Source organism: Erigeron canadensis, chromosome 5, assembly GCF_010389155.1.
Source record: "Erigeron canadensis isolate Cc75 chromosome 5, C_canadensis_v1, whole genome shotgun sequence".
NCBI lineage: Eukaryota > Viridiplantae > Streptophyta > Magnoliopsida > Asterales > Asteraceae > Erigeron > Erigeron canadensis.
This window is the reverse complement of record NC_057765.1, coordinates 41,175,165-41,198,934: the sequence shown is the minus strand read 5'-3', so window position 1 is coordinate 41,198,934 and position 23,770 is coordinate 41,175,165. Positions and strand designations below refer to the sequence as shown.

The window sequence follows — 23,770 nt, the reverse complement described above, 5'->3', positions numbered from 1 at the left end:
GATTCATAAAAGAATTTTGCGGTGTTTACTTTTCCGCATTTAGAGTGCATCTCGATCAAGGCATTATGACTACAATTTCATGTAAACCCTACTTCACAGAACAACAAAGGATCAAAGTTCCCCGTGTAAGTGCTCCAAGGTGTGCCACATCACTTAAAATGCTTGAAAATATCCATATGTATGTGATTCAAGTGCATACTACAGAGGAATTCAAGGGCATTTCTTGGACAGTTTCGGTTCACATAACCTGTTAGAATTGAATCCCATGAAGATGATTTCGGGTTTGGCATTGTTGATAGAATCTCGATTGCATGTTTCAAATGCCTGTTCGATTCTTTAAAAGCTACTATAAATACCAAAAAAATGTGTTACGAGTATATTATTTGCACTTGTGATTAGACGACTTTTGAAAAGGTCCAACAAGCGGCAGTTGAGACTTTTACTGCAGAAAACATTCTTTCAAGTCAACCTTAATTCACATATATAAATAATTGATGAAAACTTGGTCCCCCTTTTTCTGATCTCACTTTATCATTTTCCAAAAGTCAAGCAGCCACCACACTCAGAAAAAGAATATTTTTTGGGTAATTTATGCAGAAAAAATGGAGGAAGATGATGGAATGATTAAAGGGGTAGATAAGTTAGCAACACCATCTTATTTGGTAGTTGCTTTAGCTGTTTCTGGAAATAGAAAAACCAAATTTGTTGTTAAATGGGCATTGGATAAATTTGTCCCTGAAGGTATTCTTCTCTTCAAATTGTTCTTCATTCGCCCGAAAATTACCAGAATCCCAACACCAAGTGAGTTTCTTTTTCGAGATTCATTTTCTCCAAGTACTTATATAACATCTATATTTCAAGATTAAAGGGGAAAAATTTTGCGTTTTGTTCGTTTTTGTGGTAGTGGGAATTGTTCCTGTTGCACAAGTGAGAGAGGACGCAGTGATTGCGTATAAGAAGGAAGTCGAATGGCAAACGTATGAAAAGTTCATGCCTTTCAAGAACATGTGTGCTAAGAGAAAGGTTTGAGCTTTATGTAATTTCTTGATTATATTGATGGAATTTATTGAAACGGTATTAAGATAAAGCTGTTTGTTTTTGTTTTCGTGTGTAGGTAGAGGTGGAAATTGTGCAAATTGAGTCGGATGATGTAGTAGATACATTAAAACAGGAAATTGTTAAACACAATATAAAGAAACTTGTGATTGGAGCTTCATCTAATGGCTTGTTCTCTAGGTACAGAATTCGAGCTAACGTTTTCTATTCACTACATTAGGTGTTGTTTGTTAACTTATTGATATTATTTGATGTTAAGGGGACGGAATTTGTCATCAAGAATCTCAGAAAGTATTCCTAGATTTTGTACAGTTTATGCTATAGCAAATGGGAAACTATCTTCGCTTCGAGCTTCTGATTCTGAGACTATTGGATCCACTGAAGATGGCAGCAACAGTAGTGATTCAAGTTCTCTCACCAACTCTTCGAGTTTTGATCCCGGCTTCCAAACAGGTAATGTTTGACTTTTGAGATCATAGTGACTAATTTTGTACCTTCATTTTCATTCAAAATATGTAACTTTTTTGAGAAAAATTCAAGCATGGTTGGAGTTTGTGAAGAGTAGAACACAAAGAATGATTTTGGTGTTATATATAAACTAAGATCCATATTGAATTTTTTGTCAAGAAGTTACAGGTTGACCTCAAAAGTCAAAGCTAGCTGTTTGATAGTCATATTTTATGTGTTAACAGAGTGGACAGACCAAGGTTCGGCTACTTCCTACTCCCAATTCTCTTCATATTCACTACCGATGCAACGTTTTGAAGCACTTTCATCTATAAACCGGACCCTTCACAAAAAAACAAGTTCCATAGGAAGTCCGAGAAATAAGCTTCTTGACAGCTTCCAGGGAGATGAAACAACGGTTTCTTATGGCAGCAATAGTAATGCTGATTGTAGATATGCAAATAGTACAGTTTCAAGCGATAGTAGTTTTTTGACTGAAAGCCGATCTTGGACATCTGATCAAGATACCATATCCTATGCTCCTTCTGAAATTTCTCCAGAAATCCAAGTATCTTTCTATCCTTTTGTCACATGTATATGGGTTTTCATGTTCTTGTAACATTTATAATCTGGCAACCTCTCCTCTCAGGATAATGCTATCAATTTTGAGCTAGAAAAGATGAGAGTTGAGCTTAGGCACATTCGTGGGATGTATGCAATTGCACAAACTGAGACATTTGATGCATCTAGAAGGGTACTTCCATATTCTTTCTCAAGTCAACCTTTAAATATAGCCATTTTTACTAACAAAAGTCATCTTAAACTAAAACATATTACTTTATGTCAGCTAAATGACCTTCAAAAACAGAAACTAGAGGAATCAATCAGACTCAAGGAGTTAAAAGTTAAAGAGGAGGAATCTAAAGCATTAGCTGAACAAGAGAAGAAGAAGCATCAGGTTGCTAAAAGACAGGCGGAGTGTGTACAAGAATGTCTGCGAAGAGAAACTGCTGTAAGGAAAGATGCAGAAGAGATGGCGTTACAAGAATCTAGAGAGAAGGAAAAGCTTCAGCAGGCCATAACAGGTACGTCACTGAAGTACCAGAAGTTCACGTGGGAAGAGATCGTGGCTGCTTGTTCTTCGTTTTCTGAAGATCTTAAGATAGGGACAGGTGGGAATGGAAGTGTATATAAAGCGAGCTTTTATCATACAGTTGCTGCTGTGAAAGTTCTTCATTCTCAGGAAGCTCATAGAACCAGGCAATTTCAACAAGAGGTATGTACTGAAATCTACAGAATGAGTTTTTTGTGAAGTCTTTAATCTTAAATACAAGTTTTGATTTTGCAGCTTGACGTTTTAAGCAGAATACGGCATCCTCATTTGCTTATTCTGATTGGTGCGTGTGTGGATCATGGCTGCCTAGTTTACGAGTACATGGAATATGGGAGCTTGGACGAGAGATTGTTTCGCAAAAACAACACGCCACCAATTCCATGGTTTGCTCGATTCCGTATTGCATGGGAAGTAGCATCAGCTCTAGTTTTCCTTCATAATGCAAAACCCAAATCAATTGTTCATCGTGACCTGAAACCTGCAAATATATTGCTTGATCAAAATCTGGTGAGCAAGATTGGTGATGTTGGTGTTTCAACAATGCTTAATTCAGACCCTTCTTCTACATCTACCATTTACAAAGATACTAGTCCAGCGGGAACCCTTTGTTACATCGATCCAGAATATCAACGAACAGGATTAGTTTCTCTAAAATCCGATGTTTATGCTCTTGGTATAGTGATTTTGCAGTTGCTGACTGCAAGACCAGCAATTGCATTAACCCATGTGGTGGAGACCGCTTTTGAGGATAATCAGTTTGCCATGATGCTGGATCCAGAAGCAGGCGAATGGCCGATTGATGAAGCTAAGGAGTTAGCTATGTTGGGCTTGAGTTGTGCCGAACTTCGACGAAAAGATAGGCCGGATTTGAAAGATACAGTTCTTCCTGTATTGGAGAGACTGAAAGCAGTCGCTGATGAAGCTCAAAGAATCACATCTATGAATCGGAACACCCCTCCTAATCACTTCATATGCCCAATACTCAAGGTATGTTTCATAAGTTTCAAAATGTCAGGTAACGAGTCAATATGGAAAATCTGTCAAAAATGTCAGGTAATGGGTCAAACCCCTTCTAATCAATTCATATGCCCAATACTCTGATAACACATTTTTGTCTGTCATACTTTTAATTTGTATAGACAACTAACGTGTAAATTGCTGATGTCTTCATACAGCATGTAATGGTTGATCCTTGTGTTGCTGCCGATGGCTACACTTATGATCGTAGGGCAATAGAGAAATGGTTTGAGGAGAGTGATAGTTCCCCAATGACAAATTTACCATTGACAAGCAAGAGCTTAACACCAAATTACACCCTTTTTTCTGCACTCATGGAGTGGAAACTAAGAACACAGTGATCTGAGTAAGAAATTTAGCATTTTTTATGTAAATGTTTTAATTTTTTTTCAGGTTTTATGTAAAAGTCAATATTAATGTACATGTTTATTCCTCGGAAACATGTTATTGCATTCATTTTCAATTTTTCACATGAAATTTTTACTATGAGTGGGTCGGACATGCTGGGTCCAAGTCTAAATAGGTTACAGGTAAGATTTTAATGTTGGAACAAATTAACCAGTCAAAATGAGTAAGGTGAGGTTAGCTCAGAAACTTTCTGAACAACAATTTTAGATTTTATATATAATTTTAATGTGTAGGATTAAAAAACTATAACATCATTACAAAGAGGAGGAGGTTGAAACAACACCTCCAATCTCAATCCAGCTATAACCAGCCTCTTTGATCATCTTGTTGTCTCTCATCATCTTCCTCATTGCTCTCGCATCTTCCCACTTACCAAAGAGTGAATATATGTTTGACATCATAACATAAACATATTCGCCATCCCCTTCAAGATCAATCACTTTCTTAGCTGCAATTTTAGCAACTTCCAAATCCCCACAGATTGCACAAGCTGCAAGCAATGCCCTCCAAACATTTCCACACGGCTCAAACCCTAGGCGGTTTATCATCTCTGCAGCTCTCCAAACTTCCCCTTCGTGACCCATAAGCCGAATCATACATGAACAATGCTCAACCGTTGGATCTATTTTGTAATCCTGTATCATTGATTCAAAGTATCGGTTTGCTACATCTAATGGAGTCTTGTTATGCCAACAAGCCAATAGAACATTCAGAAATGTGATCCCATCTGGTAGTAGATCTTTCTTTTCCTTCAATTGCTCAAATACTTTTATCACTTTGGTCGAATTCTCATTGTGAGCTAATCCTGAAATCATAGCATTCCAAGTCACCAAATTTTTACTGGGTAAAGATTCAAATAAGAATTCCGCGGTCTTTACATTTCCACATTTAGAGTACATATCGATCAGCGCGCTGCCAATGACTACAGATTCATGAAAACCGTGCTTCACAACAAAACAATGGATCAAAGTCCCCCATGTAAGTGCTCCAAGGCGTGCCACACCACTTAAAATGCTTGAAAATGTGAACTCGTCCATTTGTAAGCCATTCAAATGCATCTTACAGAAGAATTCAAGGGCATTTCTTGGGCGGTTTCGGTTCACATAACCTGTTAGAATCGAGTTCCATGAAGATGAATTCGGGTTTGGCATTCTTGATAGAATCCCGATTGCTTGTTCTATGTTCCCAAACTGTGCAATGCCACTAATCATCTCATTGTAGGATATCGTATCAGGGTTTGGCATTCTATTCAAAAATTCAAATGCTTGTTCGATTCTTTGGTTTCTAATACTCGCAGATATAACTGAATTCCAAGAAAACGTGTCTTTGAACCACATTTGATCGAAAACCCTGATTGCACCTTCACCACACTCACATTTTCCATACATATCGATCAAACAATTTGATACAAAAGTACTACATTCCACACCAAACTTAACAATCTTGGAGTGAACACACTTCCCTAAATGCATTAAACTTAGCTGCCCACAAGCAGCTAAAATCGTAGTAAACGTGTAAGAATCCGAACAAAGACTCGAACTTTCTAGCTTAACAAACAAACTTAAAGCCTTACGAAACATACCCGAATGAACATACCCGGAAATCAACGAGTTCCAAGCTACTAATCCTGGTTCAGGAATTTCATCAAACAGTTGATGTGCATTTTCTACTAGATCCATTTTAACATAAAAATTGATCAATGCAGCGGAAACATATATATCCAAAGTGAACCCAGATCTCAAAATGTAGCAATGAAGCTGTTGTCCATAGCTATAAAGACCCGAGTTCGTACATTCTCGAATCTTGTGAACTAAATCATGCCCATTTAGTATTCCAGCACTGTTGGTTTTTTCACTGCTGTGGCCTTTTATATGGATGTCAAAAGTTTGGGCAAATTTACTGCTTGTGATGTAGTGTTTGTGCAAGTAAAAGAGTTGGGTATAATTATAATTTGGTAAATACGTTTTTGTTATTTTAGCAAAAAGCTTCATTAAGTCTTCTTATAATTACTCAATGATTATAATTTGGTAAATATGCACGTCCCTTCCTTGAACTTATGTTCCGTTTTATCCTAGATATCAAGTCTGCCCTAAAGCATGTTTGTGTTTTCCTGTTTTGGTTTTTCCATACATCCTCTTATGGTTTATAGGAACTACGACTGGTTTTTAAAAATTATGATAATGTATTAGGATGTAGCAGCTGAGAATTTTTTGTACGGATACGAAAATTTTCAAGCGATGTGGTGTAACTAAGAACATTAGTCTGGAAATTTGTAAAAGTGCGAAAAACGGTGTCTAAGACACCGGTCTTACGATTTCCGGGCAAAGCCGGTGTCTTAGACACCGGTCTTACCTTATGTGGCAATCCAATTCATTTTTCTATCGTCAAAGAGGCCGGTTTAAATGTGATTTATTCATTCCTGCCAAAGATGGTGTCTTAGACACCGACTTTAATCCATTGTTACCAAGACCGGTGTCTTAGACACCGGTTTTAACATTACGTGTCAATGTCCCAGACCGGTGACTTTGGTCTTTAACTGAAATCCGGTGTGTGGAATGCCGCTCTTCGCTTCTTAATTTGATCGGATTATTTTTGTTGCACTTGAGTTGTCGTGTGTTGTTCCAATTTTTTCCAGCCGGTTAGTTTGAAAAGAAAAAGGTTGAAGAAGATAAAGTCATAATGTTGGTACAGTATATGCTTACAAGTTAGATGGGTGAAATATATATATATATATATATATATATATATATATATATATATATAATATATATATATATATATATATATATATATATATATATATATAACTAGTTTATGCCCTGTGCGTTGCACGTTTATATCTTATTATATAAAAATGATTCCTCGTAAATTATATGCAGTGAAAATAATCATAGAAATTGAACTGAATGATTACACATTATAAAGTAGACATTGATATAGATTCAAGTGCAAAAATCTAGTTAACCTCATCATGAGTGTGTCCATATTGATCGGGGTTTTCCATTACAATGTCAACCGATCCGAATATAAGTTAGTCATTTGATCATTAATATTGAGGGGGCCCCCTTCTTTTTTTTTTTTTGGGGGGGGGGGGTTATTATCTGTGAAGGTAGAACTATAATCAAAAACTTACAAGTGACATCTTATATGGTTGTCACATATATACCTGAATACATACAATGCATAGGATTCGAAAGTTCGTTACTACAATGAACACAACTTTAGTTTTTTCACACTATAAATATTCGTCTATAGTTAGTTACAATCACAGATACTAAACCCATTTTTTGAAGGTAAATATCGATATATATATATTACAAATAATTTATATAAGTTATTTATCTGTGTGATACGCAAGTATCATATTGTCTTTGTCGCTATGTGTGCGTAACTTGTTATAAATACTAATTCCTTATGTGGTATACAGAATGTAGTTTTTAAAATTATAATCTACCAATATATATATAACAAGGTCCTAAATTCTTTTATGGAAAAACAAGGACCGTTAGATGAGTTTCAACTTTTGATTACAACCCTTAGATCTAAATAATAATACCATTACCAAATTTAATATTAAGTAAACACAACATTAGTCCATCTAATTTAAATAATTTACACTTTTTTGTTTTCCATCACTAATTTACACTTTCTACCATTAATATTCAATCACTAATATTAAGAAAACATAATATTAGTCCTTGTATTTTAAATAATTAGATATTGTATATTTAATAAAGTATATATATACGTAGGAAGTCACAGATCGATCGATTAGTGTAATGTGTAAACATAATAAACTAATATATATACATATATATATATATATATATATATATATATATAGATGGAGGACAACCCCATACTCACTTTTTTCATATATATATATATTCATGCATATATGAGTTCATATTATAACTGTACTATTAAGTTATCAAATTATTTACAATTATATTATATACATTAAAGTCTTTTAAATTATCTGATTATTATTTAACCAATATAGATAACTATTAATTTATTAATTAAAGAAAAAACATGTCATTCACTATATATATTAGATACTAGATTAAACCCGTACGTTGTACGAGATAATTGAGAACATAAATATAAAAACAATAATTGATAGTTACATTATTATTCATATAGAAACAATTAAATTCTATTTTATGATTATATGAATATATTATAATTAATGATTATGATCAAAATTGATTATAAAGATCATACATGGCAACATAGATATAACATAAGGTAGATCGATGAGAACCCTTTGATCCCGTGTACCGAATTGGTACCTACGAAACCTCAATGTTGAGTTTTTTTGCATCGATGATTAACTATAATTATCAGTCTTATCCATGGCAAGAATTAAATATGCGTCCCTCAAGATAACAGACTCTCAATGATGTCATGGTGGCCAACCCACCTAAATGAGTTGGTTTGAAATTTAATCATTATAGTAAATAAAGTGTTTTGTTTATATTTACTTTTATATCGTCATTATACAAATATATAACAACCATATTATAAAAACCAACTACACTAAAGAGCAATTTTGAATATTACTATCTTCACCAGTATTAGATGTATTTAACATTACATTGTCATTATACAAAAATTTATATATCTTACTAGCCATATTTGATGCAAATAAAACTTTAAATAACAATACAATTGTATTTTAACATGTTTTATCTATAATTAATAATTATGCTATTCTTAAAACTTATTATGTTTATCTCGCGTATTTATATTGTCTCGCGTAATATGCAGAAAAATATAATTTAACTTCTATATATACAAAAATACGATTTTCTTAAATAACTATTAACCAGTTGAAATATTGTATTTCACTTAATCAACATTTGCTTATGTTGTTGATCCTATCAAATTGAAAAACTTATTACTTGACACTTTTTAATAAGTTATTTATTATATGTTTTTCTTAATAAATTTAAATGTTGAAATTTAGGATCTCTTATAAGATTATATTATGAACTTTCAAATCTTGATTATTGTATTATAATTTGCTTTTACATAAGTGATATTAATTAAAGTACATATTAAAAGTTTAAGATTTTAATTTCCTAAATATTTTAGTTTTTTAAATTTCTTATATAAACCCAATATTTGTTTCAAATATTATTAATATATAAGTACATAATCCGAAACTCTTAATATATTAATGTAAAATTAATTTTAAAAATTCCAAATGTTAACTATAAACACAAAAAGTAAACTTTCAAAAGGTGAGCAATTGGCAAGATCTTAAACTTTTGGGAAATCCATCAGGGTATAAATTACACTTTCAAAATTTGTAGGAGTGGATAATTAAGAGGGTTTTCGATATTACTGGGTTTCATTCCAAACATACGTAGTTCAAATGCTAACTACTTTTGTTTTGTTAAATTTTATTTATATGTGTATTTATATAAACATTAAACTACGTGAAAATTGTAAAAAATGACTAATATAGTTACACTAATTAAAGAGAAGTCAAATCCATATAGAACTCTTATTTATATTCCGCTAAATAAATCTATTTATATTGAATTTCAAACTATCACTTGATACAATAATTTGAAAGTGTTACTAATTGTTTATACAAACATACATTAACTTTGATCGTAAATGCGATAGTTTTCAATGAAAATTTGCTTATATGCATATTAACTAATTACAGCAAGATACTAATTAATTTACATCTTTGGCATCATGATACTAATTAATCTATTTTCAACATCTTTTTTTTTTGTAGTTGTCAATGTATGATATTGTGAAACGATAACTTGTCACTAATTAAATACGTTATCTCGCGTATTACGCGGGACAATAATCTAGTTTCTCTAATAATAAGATTTTAATTAATATTTACAGAACAAATTAAATAATTAAAAAAAAAATAATATGAGGTGATCTGTATAAAAATGCATATTGTTTTAGTATTCAAATATCTTGATTAAGCAATTTTGAGTAATACCATTTTAATGTATAAAAAAAACCATTGAATAAAAAAGAAAAAATATTATAATTTTTGATTTGTGATAATGTGTTTGTGTTATTTATAAAGAGAGGAATAGTTATTCAAGCCCTTTAAAAAAATATGAGACCCAATATGAATCACACATTTTTCTGCCTTCTAAAATCATAAAAATTTATTTAGTTCATTCAAAATGTTTTATTTCTAACACCATAGATCGATAAATTAAAAAAAATATATATATAAGTGTTTTTAACATGCCGTCCTTTTTATTATATAGGTCATTTGTTATACTTTCGACGATTTTTAATATTCATATTTTGTTGTTTGTACTTGTTTATTTACACATGTGTAAAACATTTGCTTTCACATGTAAGTTACTAAATAATCATACCTGCACATCCATGGCGGCTAAGAGCGGAGCCCGTCAGTACATGTCGGAGCTATGACGGCTAAGGACGGAACCCATCAGGTAGGTTAACAATCATCGATCACCCCTTGTGACATATCACCCTCATTTACTACCCTTTTATCCTTAAATAAGGAGTCTGTTTTGAATCAAAACTAATTAATTTTTTTATTTAGCTATCATTTTCACTTGTGTAAAAATAAAAAAAATGTATATATATTCGATTGTTTTTTTAATTTGTTAATAAATATTTATAATTTTACCAACTATATACATGAACTATGAAAAAGTTTATTTATTTAAGAGTACCTTTCGATTATATAGTATTCATATTATAGTTTTGAAATTATGACGCATATTTGCTCGTGGCTTAGATGGCACATACATCTTTTGTTGATGTCAAGCACCACGGTTCGATTCCCGTTGTTAACTAATTTTTAAATATTTATTAAGAAATAATAAGCAAAATCTTATGTGGCTGCTGACTAGATGGTGATTTGTCAACATTTGAGAGACCATCAACGTATAAACGCCACGTAAGAAAAAGATGATGTGACGATACCGAAGGTATGCCACATCATCACTTTGAGATAGAGAATTATATATATATAGAGATAGAGATATTAGGATTACTTACAAGGTGGGTAAGTCAAGTATTCAACTGCTGTAGCCTGTAGGTTTCTATATAGTATTTTTAATATATAGTATTTTTAAATTATTATAGTAATGCTTTACATAAAAATTATTATATTACTAATTTTATTAAATGTCTTGATAAAAAAAACCAAGCAATAAAATTAAATTTGTTAAATGCCCTTATTTAAAATTAAATTTGTTAAATGCTTTACATAAAAATGTAACTTCATATTTAAAGGGAGAAATCATGATCGAATATATGATGGAACATCCATGATAAACCATCAATTATATAGCTTCTTTATGCTAATTTTTAGGCTTTTAGCGGAATATTTATATGGAATAATAAAGAAAATATATAATAGACTATTTGCTCTCCTTTTTGAGCTAATAATAAAATAACGTTTTATAAATGAATGAGGAAATTATGATGAAATTGTGTTTGGTGTTAGTTTTGTGAGAAAGTGTATAGGATGAAATTGTGTTGGGTGTTATAAATCAATGAATTTTGATAATGTAAGAGGGTGGATGTACTTGTTAAAAAGTTGGGTAGATGTAAGTGAACATTTATAGTTCCTGACAACTATAAATATTAATGTACTTTTTCTAAAGAAAGATAACTTTTATTAAAGGGACGTGTAGGCCGACCACTCCTTATGTAACCCGACTACCCCTTTTGGAGCGACAGTCGCTCCTAAAGGGGTGGTAGGTTCGAATCGTACAGAAATGTTTCTGTTTTCCCGTGACGATTCATTCTTTATAAGTTCAATCGTTTCATATTCATTCTTTATAAGTTCAATCTCATTATTCAATCGTTTTGATATTCGATCGTTTTCATATTCATTCATTTTGATTTATTCGTTTTCATTTATTACTGTTAAGTGTTTTTATTATTTTAGATGGATTGCTTGGAGGAAATTTTCTTAAATCCAAATGCGCCGGAAGGTGTAAATGACGAGTTTGTGTACGAAGAGCCCGATGATGAATTTGAATCCCCAGATGTCCGTGATGAATTTGATTACGATCACGATGTTTTTTATACCAAGGAGGTATGTATTTAATCCAATCTTTTCATTTTTTGTGTTGTTATTTTGTGAGTAATTGTATTTTGTTATTATTCATTAGATTTGTTGCTATAAAAGTATGTAAGAAAACTAATTATTAAAACTACGGATAAAAAATTGTTTATAAAAACATATTAAAAAATGTACGTAAAAATGTAGATTAACAAAAGCTATTAAAAAATTGTTAAAAAAAAAGTGTATAAAAAAGTGTATTATAAAAAAGTGTATTATAAAAAAGTGTATAAGAAAGTGGATTATAAAAAAGTATATAAAATAGTGTATTAAAAAAATGTATTATAAAAAAGTGCATAAAAAGTGTATTAAAAAAAAGTGTATAAAATATTTCAGGTGTTTGACACACACATAGATTTGGTAGACTGGGCTCAAAGAACGGCAAAGGAGCTTGGTTATGTGTTAGTAACACGAAGATCAAATGTCACAAAAGGCGGAGAAGTTAAAAAGGTGGTCCTTATTTGCAACCGTGGTGGAAAAAAAGATAAGCGGTCAACCGGGGCACCCAAAGGGAGTACCAAAATTGACTGTCCATTCAAATTGGTAGGCCGTCTGACAAAGGACCATAGTTGGTGGGTTGAAGTTATAGATCACCGACATAACCATCCATCAGCTCGTAATTTGGAAGGTATTGCGTATGCAAGTCGACTAACCAATGTTCAAAAAGAATTTGTGGACGAAAAGGCGTTGCTAGGTTTTGGGCCAAATAGCATAAGGGACCAATTGAAGGATGCATTTCCCGACATCTTGACCCGTTCACAAGACATTTCTAACTACCTGCGGCAACACCGGCTAAAGCACGCCCAACAACGAGGGGAAACTCGAATGCAAGTGAAATAAGAAACATATTTGCATGTGGATCATATAACTATATGTTTATTTTTTAAAAAAATACGACTTCCTTATACTTTGGTTGTTTACCCGTTGCAGATCGTGCTCCAATTACTATCTGACCATCAGTACACGTATCAGTACACGACGGATAGCAAAACCGGATGTTTGACCAATCTCTTTTTCGTACATCCTACATCACTTGACATATGGCGTGCATTTCCTTGGATCATTGAAATAGACGCCACGTATAAAACCAACGTTTACAACATGCCGCTTGTTGAGATTGTGGGTGTCACTCCAACTGGCAAGACATTCAGCATTGCGCACGCACTTATTGAAAATGAGCAACATGCGGCATACACATGGGTGTTACAGTGCTTGAGGTCGACGCTCGAAGAAGGGTTCGTCGTGCGTGTGGCACTCACTGATCGGGATCTGGCCCTCATGAAAGCGGTTAAGGATGTGATGCCGGAAACGAAGCTGATATTGTGTAGAATACACATTTGGAGGAATATTGAGTTACATGCCAACCCATCGTTTGGGTCAAAAAAAGATTATGGTTCGTTTAGACACCGGTGGGATAAACTCGTAAACTCAATCACAGTTAAAGAATACGCAGAGAATGAGCAGCGGCTAAAAGTATTCTTGGCAGATAAACCAAGTATATACATCCCGTCCCCATACTGTTTTTATGATAACGCTTACGATGTAACCATGTAGCTAAATCACTTTTTATTTTCCTGCAGATCTTTATACGTATCTACAAATACAGTGGCTTGCCTCGTACAAGGAGTTATTTGTGTCATGTTGGGTCGACCAACACCGCAACTATCGTAACTACACTACCAACAGGGTTGAGAGCGAGCATTCTTTGCTGAAGTCAGTTATGCATCAAAAGCGGCTTACGTTCCACAGAATCGTTGAATGTGTTAACTCTATTGTCAGCGGGCAATACACCGAAATAAAGGGGTCACTGGAACATTGCAGGCAGTACAATCAAAATAAACACAACTATCCCTGTTTAAAGGATTTGCTCGGTAAAGCCTCCCATGTAGCCTTGCAAATTATGGTTGACGAAATTGATCGATTGAAAAATACAATAAAAGGGGACGTGTCAAAGTGCGGGTGTACGGTATGGGCTAGTTGTGGCTTGCCATGTAGTTGTCGACTTCTAACATACATGCAGGAACGTAAGTACAGTTCATTCAGATACAAATGGTCCATTTTACTTAAAAATACTTAATGTAATATTTTTATTCCTGCAGGAAGGCGTGTACAAGAATATGAGATAGATGCATTTTGGTGCAGGCTCGATATAACCCCGCCCACCTGCCTGCCTGGAAATGTGAAGAAAGACTCGGATGATGACGAGCCTGTTGAGGCCTTTTGTGGCGAGGTTACTGCTGCCTTGGAACGACAACCCATAAAACAAAGGAAAAGCTTGATGTCAAAAATAAAGGACCTCATCTATCTGGGTCGGTCCAAAATCAAGGATCCAGAGGTCCAAAAGAAAACACGTGGTAGACCTGTTGGGTCAAAGAAAAAGGTATATTATTATAGTCTAGCAAATTATTAATTGTTAAATACTATACGGGTATACATCTAACTTAATTATTCATTCATTCATTGCAGATGCCAGACTTGAACGTATCACCTCCGATGCCACCACCACCAAAGTTGAAAAAGTCGAGGTCCGTGCACGTGACAACACCTAAGTATCCGGATACCGCACCAGACTCAGGCTCATGCTACAGAGACTTTCAGGCGGCGAGACACAGTGACCATGTGCCTACGCAGTCACGTTTCGCGGAGCCTGACACCGAATTACGGGAGGACACCCGTGATTATATTGATGAGTTGATCTGATCGTCACAATTTTCAGCAGCAGGGCCGAGTAATGAGCCTACAACCGAACCCTCATTCTTAGATCAGTTGTTCGGCGCAGCCGAACCCGCATACTATCCTGTGCCACCAACAGCACCAACAGGCGTAGTGGATCAGTTCTTCAGTGCCGATACTTATTTTCCTGCAGGTCCTAGCACTCCGATGCTAGCTGCACCATCATCGTACTTTGATTTTTTCAGTACGCCCACGCAACCTTCGATGCCACCAGCACCATCACCTCCGATGCCACCAGCACCAGCACCATCACCAATATCTCCCATATCAGCTGAGCAGCAATTGGCTGCTCTACCAGTACCACCACCTAACACTCGCCCACTGCAGACGACGGGTATAAAGGGTTACCTTGATGACATACCGAATGTATTTAGACCATACGTCAAGGGGATTATTAATGTCAGTGGTGATGGCAACTGTGGATTCCGGGCACTTGCTGTTGCATTGGGGTACGATGAAAACGAAGGTTACGAGTGGATCCGACTACATATGTTGGCCGAGTATGAAAACAACAAATAATTCTACGATGAACTAACAAGATGGGGACAGGTTGAAGCGAGGTTTTTTGAGGGGTTCTCAAGGTCTTATGTAGGGGTGTTTAGACCAACTGGCTACTGGATGCACATGACTATGGGGGCCATGTTGTTGTCCAACAGGATGGGTACAGTAATTCACTGTTTATCTACTGCCGCCAGTTGGACTTCGTTCCCATTTACCTATGGTCCTGATGAGATGCCTAGGAGAGAGCCCATATCAATAGCATTAGTACATGGTCACGGTCACTATATCATGGTGCAGTTGGAAGGTGACTACCCGATGGCCCCGGAGATCGCATATTGGGTACAGGATCGTGTAAGGCCTCCCGTGAGCAAATGGAAAGATTTGTACCGACACCGCCAGTTAGCCTACAATAGATACATAGATGCAACAAAACCTCCTCCCATCTATATGGGAACAGTGGACTCATCTGATTAGGATTGTAATAAAGTTTTTTGTTTTTTGTTATGCCCGTTTTTTTGTTTCCTTTTTTTTTTATTAAAGAAAACTTGGGGTGTTACTTCGTAACTTTATCATCTTTTTACTTGCTATATTACTTTTAATAATATAATAATACTACGAAATTTGGGGTGTTACATTTTTGCAAACCGGATAGTCCACCATCATCATAAACAAACAGTAAACAAATAATAAAAATGTCCATATCAAACACAAATAATAAAAATGTACATAACAAACTGTATTTATAAAAATGTCCATACTTCGTACAAATAAAAAAAGTCTAATCACCGGAATCGTCGTCGTCCTCACCGGCATTATCATCACCCACACCTAGTCCGGATACAGAGCCTGTCCCACTAAAAAATCCACTCATATCCGACAAGCTACCAAATTCCCCTGATGGAGGTCCATAATGCGCCGATGTCCCACCCCATAACTGGCTGGGGTCGAAATACTCATCACCAGGCTGGTTCAAGTCAACATGGTGGCCGGAAGGTTGGGATCCAGAGGGGCCAGAATAGGATCCAGATGGGCCGGAGGAGTATCCTTCCGGAGGTCCATAATGTGGTTGCGGCAACTCAACAGGGAAATCATGGGATCCGAAACCCCCTGAGAATCCTCCCTAGTCCGCGCTGATGTCCCGATCGCGATCCAAACGCTTCCGGGAACAACTGGGTTGGAGGTGTCGGTGCAGGATCCTGTGAATGTCTCTCCTGCGCAGCTTCCAGACGGGACTGCATATAAATAGTAAGGTAAGTTTAATAAATGGAGCAGTAATAAAAAGTAATTTAACTTAAAGTTATGTATATACCGCAACTTTCGGAGGTTGTAGTCTGTGGGTTGCCGCCCAAGTCGACTCCCACGTGGGCGGTGGCCCCTCCTTCTTTTCGTTATGGTGCTTGGCCTGCAAACAAGTCAAATAATTAGCATTAAAAAAACACAAGAATTGTATACTTTTGTTAAAACCAAACGTACCAACGCCCGATCGTGGGCAAGAGAAATAGATCGCCGACCCTAAGTCCCCACCGCCTGTTTGGACCGGTTTGTCTTGTTTGTCTCGGCCCGCTTGACCCGGTCATCCCTCGTATAGAAACGCAATAGTTTTCCCCACTCTTCCGGGTCCATACCAGCTGGCGGTGCTGTCTGCAGGGTATCTGCTGCGCCTACACCCCCCCGTGCTGTAAAATGCTGAGATTTGAATTTTGACTTTCTCTGCCTATATATGCTAGCTGCATCAGCACGGAAAGCCAGTTTTGCTGCCTTCCGGGTGGGGTCGTCCTCATCAAGCTCTAAGTACTGGTCCATCGCAAAATAGCGCTACATTGTTTACAAATACAAGTTAGCATTTTCGGGGTTATCATTGAAAAACATATTAAGTAAAAAAATATAAAAAGAAACATATTCTAACCTGTACTTCCTCCAAGATATGGTCCCTCATAGACTCAGGCACATCGTCCCATGACTCGTAGTACTGGGGGATATCTCCGATCAACGAGCCTAACAAAGATTTGTACATAGCCCCGTAGTCCCCGATCGACTGAAAGGTCTTTGATTTGTAGTCGAAGTACATGGGTAACGGGCCTCCATTTTTCTTGAAGGCAGCCTCAAGGTTTAGATGTTTGGCTGCCCCTCTTGGTGGTGGGGGTGTTTTCTTTGACCCTACAAAACCAATAAGTAACAATAACATAAATAAGTTACTTTAAACGATAAGAATACAATTATTTCAATGCATAACTAAATTTAATGTAAAGTCAATTTTCTTACCGCTGTTTTTGCAGCCTGTTATTTTCTTCCACCACAGTCGGTGCGGATCCCTCCCATCGCCGTCGCCGCCATGAGCTCCTAGCATTTTTCTTATATCTACATAAATAATACACGTATTATAATACTTTTTATATCAACTTTTTTAACTACTTTTTTTTAACTTAATTTTTTATATGACTTTTGTACTACTACTTTTTCAATATATGTTTTAATATCTTTTATACTTATGTTTTAATACCTTTTTGTTTATACATTTTTATATTTTTTTATTTATATCTACATAAATAGTACACATATTATAATACTTTTTATATCAACTTTTTTAACTACTTTTTTTTAACTTAATTTTTTATATAACTTTTGTACTACTACTTTTTCAATATATGTTTTAATATCTTTTTATACTTATGTTTTAATACCTTTTTTGTTTATACATTTTTATATTTTTTTATTTATATCTACATAAATAATACACGTATTATAATACTTTTTATATCAACTTTTTTAACTACTTTTTTTTAACTTAATTTTTTATATAACTTTTGTACTACTACTTTTTCAATATATGTTTTAATATCTTTTTATACTTATGTTTTAATACCTTTTTTGTTTATACATTTTTATATTTATATCTACATAAATAATACACGTATTATAATACTTTTTATATCAACTTTTTTAACTACTTTTTATAACTTAATTTTTTATATGACTTTTGTACTACTACTTTTTCCATATATGTTTTAATATCTTTTTATACTTATATTTTAATACCTTTTTTGTTTATACATTTTTATATTTTTTTATTTATATCTACATAAATAATACACGTATTATAATACTTTTTATATCAACTTTTTAACTACTTTTTTTTAACTTAATTTTTTATATGACTTTTGTACTACTACTTTTTCAATATATGTTTTAATATCTTTTTATAATTATGTTTTAATACCTTTTTTGTTTATACATTTTTATATTTTTTTATTTATATCTACATAAATAATACACGTATTATAATACTTTTTATATCAACTTTTTTAACTACTTTTTTTTAACTTAATTTTTTATATGACTTTTGTACTACTACTTTTTCAATATATGTTTTAATATCTTTTTATACTTATGTTTTAATACCTTTTTTGTGTATACATTTTTATATTTTCTAATACAAACATTTTCTAGTACAAACTTTTATAAACTTTTTTTTAAATATATTTTTTATATACTATGTAATACACTTTTTTTACATTTTATATTTTTTACACTTTTTTACAAACATTTTTACATAACAAAAACAAGAACAACAACAAGAACACAAGAACAACAATACATTAAATCTATGGGCGTATACAATACGTTAAATCTATGGGCATATAAGATTGATCCTAATACATCTATGCATAACAAGAATAACATCAAACCAATACATATACTATATAGCAAATTAATAGATACGAAATAAAAAAAAAATAAAAACTTACTTCGAAGTTCGGTTTACGAAAGGGGTAACGACGGGTCGCTCCTAAAGCCTCACTGAAAAACTGGGTCGCTCCTAAAGCCTCACCGGAATATCTTGGCCGGAAAATATGGGGGAGAGGGGGGTTGGATCGGTTGGAATGGAGAAGAGAAAGGTAGATCGGAATGGAGAAGAGAAGGGGAGAAGGAATGAATAAGCAGGGGGATCGATCGGTTTTTATTTATTCGAGGCACCCCTTTAGGAGCGACCGTCGCTCCTAAAGAGGGGGTTTGACGGGTCAACGGGTATATGCGTAGGTATCCGCGAGCAATTAATGGGTCTACCCTTTAGGAGCGACTGTCGCTCCTAAAGAGGGGTGGTCGGGTTACCGAATATTCCGTGGTTGGGGTATGTGGCCTGTTTATTAATGGGAATTGATTTTTACATCCCTAGTATCCCAACTACACTTTTTGATATCCCAACCAAAAAGTGTGGACCCTCATGTCTATAATGGTATATATGATATAGTCTAAAGCGAGCCCCCTGTCATTAATAATCTGGTCGGGTTACCAAAATAATGGTCGGATACCAGGCGCCAATTTTTATACTACACATATTACTTCCTATACTACAATTATTTTATCATGACCATTTAGCCCCTAATAATTAATCCCTGTGTTTATTAAATTTACTCTATACCTTTCTCTGTTAAACCCCTCTGTCGTCCTGTCGTCTTTTATTGTATTCTCATTTAGTTAGATGATGACTCCTAACCCCTTTCTCAGTTACAGGAGAATCGATCTTCATTTCAATCTTTTTATTCATTATCGTTCGTTTATCAATTGTTACAAATTTAATTGGGTTCAAGATTCTAGTGAAGGCCAAATGTCAGCAAGCTCCATAATGGCGAGGATTTTGCTATCTCCAACCATCTAATGTTAATGGTATTGGGATTGATATCAAGATAGATTATGAGTAAAACAACTATAATGAATTAAAACATAAATCGATTCAATTATAAGTTTATGGTAATCAATATTCTCTTTTTGGTTTTTTTTTTTGAAAGGTAATTTTTATTTAAAAAATCGCCAACTCACAAAATAGTGGCGTGGCCGACATATATAAGTATACAATTACATATATACATTGAAAGAAGTCCAATCAATTCAAAACTTGATCTATTTCTAAACCACAAATAACTGGTAATCTTGATTTCGTGGATAATCTTCTCAACATTTACCCCAACACCTTGAAATTTCTTCTCGTTTATTGTCTTTCACACGCACCAGCATGTAACATATATGATACCTTTGAAAACTTTTCTTGATTGTCTCCCCAGCCCCATAAACTTGTTTAGCGCGAAGATATCGGCGACCGAAAACAAAAAGATAGGTGCCACTTTACACAAAATGGTAACTTTCTGTCAGATTTCCAACGCCACCTCACGCGAACAAAATAAGTGTTTAGCCGTCTCTTCCCCTGCATGGCACAGTTCGCACTCTATCCCTCCAAAATTACAATTAAGATATCTCTATTTGTTAAGTTATGCGATTCCTTTGAATCATTTTTATGTTTATGCTAGTGATCAGTAAGGATATGCAAACATATTTTTTACGTTTTTATATGTAAATGTCAATGAAAGAAATATTATAAAAACAAAACAAAAAAAAATCTTAAATAGAAAACTTAAACCAAATTTCCAACTGTTTATGTCATAACCAAAATTTTGTAGTATAAGAAGTAACTAGAAATTTACATGTCTCGCGCTCCGAGACTTCTTTATCGTGTTTATGGTTGTTATAACACGCTTTTAAAAACGAAAAAAAGCCCAAAAAACGTATATCATATATATGTTTTATAATAGCCACAGTTAAAAGTTTGTCATATTTTATCAAAATTTTGTCATGTGAATATATATTAATTTAAAGGAAACATGTTAAATAAACAAAACAGAAAGTTAAAATCTAATTTTATATTTGAAAAAAAGCCAATTTGGAGAGCTAACAATTAGTAAAAGAAACAATACAAAATATACTAGAAGTTAAAAAACAAAGGAAAAGATAGAAACCAAAGTTTTTATAAAAAATTGAAAAATAAGAGTCAATAAATGTTAAAAGCCAAAAGAAAAAAGAAAGAAAGAGAGAAAAATAATAAAGCAAGTTGGTAAGAGCATAGGGTATGGAACCAAAATGTCGACCCCGAAAGCTTACATGGCAATCGGTGCCTAACAAGTTTCCATCCCTGCCTTGTTCTGCGCCGAGCACCACATGAAGATCTGTGGTTTCTTTGCCATTGTTCGGCATCTAGCTTTTCTTTAAATTGATGGCCCCATCTATTGATAAAATAACTTTTATTTAATATAGAACAGCTAAACTTATTTGTTTATTTGCATGTTAGATATTCATTATTTATTTATCTATTCAATGAAGATATCTACTTGTATTTTTTTAGTTAGTCTCATTCGCTCTCTATTAGTTCATACAATTTATTTCTTTTCGTATGAATTGCAATGAAATTATCACATGCAGACTTTTATTTATTAATACTAAATATAGACCTTTATTTATTTTTATATATACATGTCAGTAATCAGTATATATGAATCTATATAACATTTAATCGTATATGTATGCAATGAAGTAACTATATTAATAACTTTACCAAAAAAAAGGTAAGTTTATTAAAAACTTTACACAATTATAACCATTCGACTATACATTTCTATCAATTAAAATACTTTCACCTATATTAATAAGTCACCTTATATACTTTCACATACATTTTCACCTATAATCATCATCGAAAAATGTCATCGTCTAATTCGTTAGAAAGTGACTCAGATATCTATATAATCTATCAAAAAGCTATCAATTTAGTCATTCATTCATCGGATGATGAAGCGGAAAGCTCAATGGAACCAAGACGAAGAAGGAGACATCTTATTAGAGATCGAAGCGGAGCCAATGAACGACTAATGCGTGACTACTTTATCGACGCCTTGTTTCATCATCTAAAAAAACTTAGGTAAATTGATAAATTTTTTTAAAAAATTAGGTATTGAGGTTATTTTCTCTTATTATTAGTGTCATGTAACTTCAGGTTTACTATTAATGTATCTTAGGATTATTGTTAATGTATTTTTAGTTTATTGTTAATGTATTTTACTTTTTATATTAATGCCTTATTTCTATTATTTGTAATATCTTTTTATTAATACACTATTGAATAAAACATAGTTAAAAAATAATATATGTGATATATTAAATAAATTATGAAAAAGTGGTGTTCTGCGTCCTGGATGGTTCTGCATCCATAACTGTCTAAAACTGATGAAATGATGAAAATTGATGTGATGCTGAGATGGCAGTTTGGATGGTTCTGCATCCTGTATCTATACCTGATGCTCTAAGGCTTGACACCAAAGATATTCAATAGAAACAAATTTAAGAAATGAGACGATTAAAAAATTTAGGGAAGCTTTCCGCCAAGAATCAAACCAACCAACTTTTTTACATATGTAAGGTTTTTACGCCACTTTTACCAAGTAGTTTCTTATCATGCAAACTCTAAAACGAATAGATAAAGTAAAGACGTGAGTTACTGTTCATGAATTCAATTCGGGTAATATAATATATATTGTATGTAGTAGCAGAATCACTTCCCTTTATTAATATAAAATTGCCCAGCTTCTATGTAAAACTTACTACTTCAATAGAATGACCTAACTTTTTTTATTACTATATAATTTGAGAAAAGAAGGGAAGGGTCAATATTACTTTATATAGTTGATGGATGGATTAAAACTTTTAGGGCATTTACCATAACCTGCTACTTGAAGTAGCTTGTGAAATTTAGTTGGAAGCTTCATGTAAAACTTGCTACTTCAATAGAATGGCTTAACTTTTTTTATTACTAGATAATTTGAGAAAAGGATGGAAGGGTCATTACTTTATATAGTTGATGGATTAAAATTTTTGGGCTTTTACTATAACCTGCTACTTGAAGTAGCTTGTGAAATTTAGTTGGAGCTTATCAATAAGAATTACATAGATACTATCTTAAGAATTCATTGATACATATATTAAGATTTAGTCGGAGCTTATCAATAAGAATTACATAGATACTATCTTAAGAATTCATTAATACATACATTAAAGAATATTGATTTTTTGTCCAGCTTCTACCCATCCATCTTGGTGAGATACTTGAAAAGTATAAGGAAACTTGATTGATTGAGAGAATGACAAGCTAGGTTCTCATAGTTGTAGACTTGTAGTGATAATGCTAGTTCAAATGACCTTACGTGTCTTGTGATTTGAGAATTTGAAGTGCGTTAGTTTAACATTTGAAAAAAAAAAAGTATGTTGAGGGTGAACATTTGCATACGAGACTTTGCGCCCTCATCTAGAGCCGGCCCAATCGTTATATTGGGTTAGGCACAAGTCTAAAGCCCACCAATTTTTAAGACCCTCATAATTATATGACATTAAACTAAGAGTATATATATTGATTTTCTTTAAAAGTCAAATTATTCCTAGATGTTTCCAACAAAATAGGTACCGTTTCAATCTTTGTGAAATGCGAACCATATGTCCATATCAACCATTATCAAGTTTTCTTAAAAATCTAAGTCCCATTTATATCCTATAAATTTGAAGTCTTTACGGTTTAT

General features: G+C 33.7%; 3 protein-coding genes and 1 long non-coding RNA gene across 5 annotated transcripts; 2 read left to right on the top strand and 2 right to left on the bottom strand.

Annotated features, from left to right (window-relative positions):
* Positions 1–532: 532 nt before the first annotated feature.
* LOC122600771 (U-box domain-containing protein 35-like) lies at positions 533–4,104 on the top strand. 2 transcript variants are annotated; one of them, XM_043773530.1, is made up of 10 exons: positions 533–801; positions 905–1,023; positions 1,115–1,236; positions 1,316–1,509; positions 1,749–2,071; positions 2,153–2,257; positions 2,351–2,588; positions 2,676–2,779; positions 2,852–3,604; positions 3,793–4,104. In XM_043773530.1, the coding sequence occupies exons 1-10, from the start codon at positions 603–605 to the stop codon at positions 3,973–3,975; spliced, it is 2,340 nt and encodes a 779-aa protein (XP_043629465.1). In that variant the 5' UTR covers positions 533–602; the 3' UTR covers positions 3,976–4,104. The 2 variants fall into 2 exon arrangements, with proteins under 2 accessions (XP_043629465.1, XP_043629464.1); XM_043773529.1 differs by having other exon boundaries at positions 2,351–2,779.
* Positions 4,105–4,229: 125 nt separating this feature from the next.
* On the bottom strand, positions 4,230–6,070 carry LOC122600770 (putative pentatricopeptide repeat-containing protein At5g47460). The gene has a single exon (XM_043773528.1). It carries the CDS (start codon positions 6,031–6,033, stop codon positions 4,297–4,299), a length of 1,737 nt encoding a protein of 578 aa, XP_043629463.1. The 5' UTR covers positions 6,034–6,070; the 3' UTR covers positions 4,230–4,296.
* Positions 6,071–11,939: 5,869 nt separating this feature from the next.
* LOC122601828 (protein FAR1-RELATED SEQUENCE 5-like) lies at positions 11,940–13,697 on the top strand. Its single transcript, XM_043774564.1, has 3 exons — positions 11,940–12,116; positions 12,480–12,974; positions 13,074–13,697. The coding sequence occupies exons 1-3, from the start codon at positions 11,967–11,969 to the stop codon at positions 13,695–13,697; spliced, it is 1,269 nt and encodes a 422-aa protein (XP_043630499.1). The 5' UTR covers positions 11,940–11,966.
* A 2,995-nt stretch (positions 13,698–16,692) lies between these two features.
* On the bottom strand, positions 16,693–17,343 carry LOC122598841. The gene is made up of 3 exons (XR_006323756.1): positions 17,284–17,343; positions 16,851–17,192; positions 16,693–16,779 (listed from the first exon to the last, which is right to left on the bottom strand). It is a non-coding gene; the product is annotated as an uncharacterized LOC122598841 (long non-coding RNA).
* Positions 17,344–23,770: the final 6,427 nt, after the last annotated feature.

Bases quoted from the DNA above. Each gene is read 5' to 3' on its own strand.
- LOC122600771 (XM_043773529.1), top strand. From the start codon at position 603: ATGGAGGAAGATGATGGAATGATTAAAGGGGTAGATAAGTTAGCAACA. The intron at 1,510-1,748 runs GTAATGTTTGAC...ATGTGTTAACAG, and splicing joins TGATCCCGGCTTCCAAACAG to AGTGGACAGACCAAGGTTCG. The intron at 2,072-2,152 runs GTATCTTTCTAT...CTCTCCTCTCAG, and splicing joins AAATTTCTCCAGAAATCCAA to GATAATGCTATCAATTTTGA.
- LOC122600770 (XM_043773528.1), bottom strand. From the start codon at position 6,033: ATGAAGCTTTTTGCTAAAATAACAAAAACGTATTTACCAAATTATAAT.
- LOC122601828 (XM_043774564.1), top strand. From the start codon at position 11,967: ATGGATTGCTTGGAGGAAATTTTCTTAAATCCAAATGCGCCGGAAGGT. The intron at 12,117-12,479 runs GTATGTATTTAA...AAAATATTTCAG, and splicing joins ATGTTTTTTATACCAAGGAG to GTGTTTGACACACACATAGA. The intron at 12,975-13,073 runs GTGAAATAAGAA...TACCCGTTGCAG, and splicing joins GAGGGGAAACTCGAATGCAA to ATCGTGCTCCAATTACTATC.